Here is a 2357-nt window from a genome sequence, read left to right as displayed (position 1 = left end):
TAGCCGGGCGTGGTGGCGGGTGCCTGTAGTCCACGCTACTCGGGAGGCTGAGGCAGGAGAATGGCGTGAACCCGGGAGGAGGAGCTTGCAGTGAGCTGAGATCGCGCCACTGCACTCCAGCCTGGGCGACTGAGTGAGACTCCGTCTCAAAAAAAAAAAAAGAGATAGAGTTTTCTGTGTTGTTGCCCAGGTTGATCTTGAGCTCCTGGCCTCAAGCAATCCTCCTGCCTTGGCCTTTCAGAGTGCTGGGATTACAGGCATGAGCCCACAGCACCCAGCCTGTTTCCACATTTTGAGTCATTCTGAGTGCAGAGAGGAAGGCCTATACCTTGGCAGATGTCAAAGCCAATGTTTTGGAAGGTCCCAGGAGTTGGTCCACCGTTCTCTTCTTGCCACTTGTACCACTGAGACAATCTGTACTTTTGCCTATTGATGGAAACACCAGAGAGACCCCATTAGGATTGGGGAACAGGAACAAGGACCAGGGACAAATTGTATCCCCATTTTTAGCTTGTCCCACTGTCCACCTCGAGGATGAAGTGATTAGAGGCAGAGGGATCAGAGGAAGAGGAGGAGCTGGAGGGAGTTGAAAGAGGAGGTGGTAGGGGTTTGCTTACCGTTTCACCTCTCTCTTGGAGTGGAAAATGAGCATCAGGAGAGCTACCAGGATGATTAGCACCAGCACGACCGCTGCCCCCACGAGGCCGTACACTAGACTCTTCTGGGTGCCCTGGTTACAGTCCTCCCCACTGTACCAGTGAGTTTCCGTGGTCACGCAGCTGAGATGGGACAGAAGTGGCAGGTTGGGGAGAGAGAACAGAGTCAGCACCAGCTTCAGACCCGGGCCCTGCCCAGTGGGTGTTTAATGAAGTGGAGGTGAGAAGAGATTGCCAGGGTGCATAAAGCAAGGCACCCTGAGGGGATGAATGGAGATGAAGACCAGCATCCCTGGAGGTGGTCCTCAAATGAGCTCAGTTCCCACACCAGGCTTTTAGGTTTTGCCTCCGGTTGCAACCCAGGACCTAGGACAGTTGGCCCAACCGTGGGTCTTCCCTGGGCTGCACCCCCAGGGACTCCAGGACCCCACAGTGATCTTGCATCCACCCATTAACCATTCTCACTTCCAGCCCTCCTCTCTGTCAAGAAAGCCAGGCTGCAGCCCTGATCAACAGCTCCCATTACACCCCTGAAGCTCTTCCTCCCTGCTGCCTCGAGATGCCCTCTCTAAACCCTGTTCCTTTCTTCCCCTTTCCAGCTTGTGACCCCCTCTTCCAGGAAGCTTTCCAAAACTAACTACTCAGGTCTTTGCCCACATGTGGCTTCTTCCCGCACCTGATGCTCCATCTGGTCTCTCTCTTTGGTTCTGTTTCAAGTGGCAACGTTTTTCTTTGCTTTCCTACCTCTGTGACTGGGCTAGAGGGGTTCTCCCCACTCCTCATATGGGTGTGTAACCTTCTGTTTCTATTTCACCAGAAGAGGGTCTTGTTCTCTCTCTGGAGAGAGAGAGCAAGGCTGTGTCTCTGTTCCCCCTGTCAGACAACCTTCCCAGGAGGTTCTCAGTGTCCTCAGCCCTCCTTAGCACAGAGAGGACACAGCTAGGCTGTTCTGGACATAGCCTTGGAGCTCAACTACTCATGTTTTACCCCCATCCCCAACCCAATTCCTCTGCAGCTGGACACATTCAGGAGACGCTGGGACCTAGTTCCATGACCTTGGCCTCCAGGCAATGCCTGGGGTGAAGCCCTGGAGGGGAGGGGAGGACCAGGACATCTGGGCTGGGCTGGAGGAGATGGGGGAGCACTCACAGGCACTGGGGTCCACTTTGAGACATCTGGCACTTGCCATAGTTACAGTTCTTGGAGGCATTGAAGCCAGACTCACAGGGGCTGATGCAGTATGGTTTCTGGTCCCGGTACTCCACTAGGAAGTAGTCTCCATATACCTTGGCCTTTTGCCGGCATTCCTCTGGTGGAGGGGTGCAGGGATGGGGAGCAGCCATGATCAGGGGGCTGGGGGGCACTGTCCCGCTCCTCCTGGGCTCCCCACCTCTCCAGCCTTCCCCCAAACCCCTTGTGTTATCACCTACCTACAGGGTCATACTGGCTCACTGTAATGTTTTGCACTTGGGTGCCAGTGGTGTTGAAACACATCAGGGCTGTGAAAGAGACACATAAAACCCCTCATGACACATACATGCTTGTTCTGCATCCTCAGGGAGCTGAGGCGTGTGTGTGTGTGAGAAGGGGGTGGGCTGTGATGGGGAGGTGAGAATCTGGCCCCGGCAGAGGAGCAGCATCAGCCTCGCGTCCTGTGACCCTCCAAGTGTCCTGAGCTTTTTTGTCCCATGCCTCCCTTTT

General features: G+C 54.9%; 1 protein-coding gene across 1 annotated transcript in view; it reads right to left on the bottom strand.

The window, feature by feature from the left end:
• Positions 1-2357, bottom strand: part of MUC17 (mucin 17, cell surface associated) — a 45138-nt gene that overhangs the window by 6493 nt on the left and 36288 nt on the right. Inside the window, exons 13-16 of the mRNA XM_011960045.1 lie at positions 2087-2155; positions 1806-1965; positions 618-779; positions 329-426 (exon numbers count right to left, since the gene is read on the bottom strand). Coding sequence (XP_011815435.1) covers positions 329-426; positions 618-779; positions 1806-1965; positions 2087-2155 — 489 coding nt within the window. The remainder of the gene's footprint in view (positions 1-328; positions 427-617; positions 780-1805; positions 1966-2086; positions 2156-2357) is intronic.

The sequence above is a fragment of the Colobus angolensis genome, unplaced genomic scaffold (genome assembly GCF_000951035.1).
Source record: "Colobus angolensis palliatus isolate OR3802 unplaced genomic scaffold, Cang.pa_1.0 Scaffold500, whole genome shotgun sequence".
In the NCBI taxonomy this organism is placed as follows: Eukaryota; Metazoa; Chordata; class Mammalia; order Primates; family Cercopithecidae; genus Colobus; species Colobus angolensis.
The sequence above is the reverse complement of the archived record's forward strand: the minus strand, read 5'-3'. Positions and strand labels throughout refer to the sequence as shown.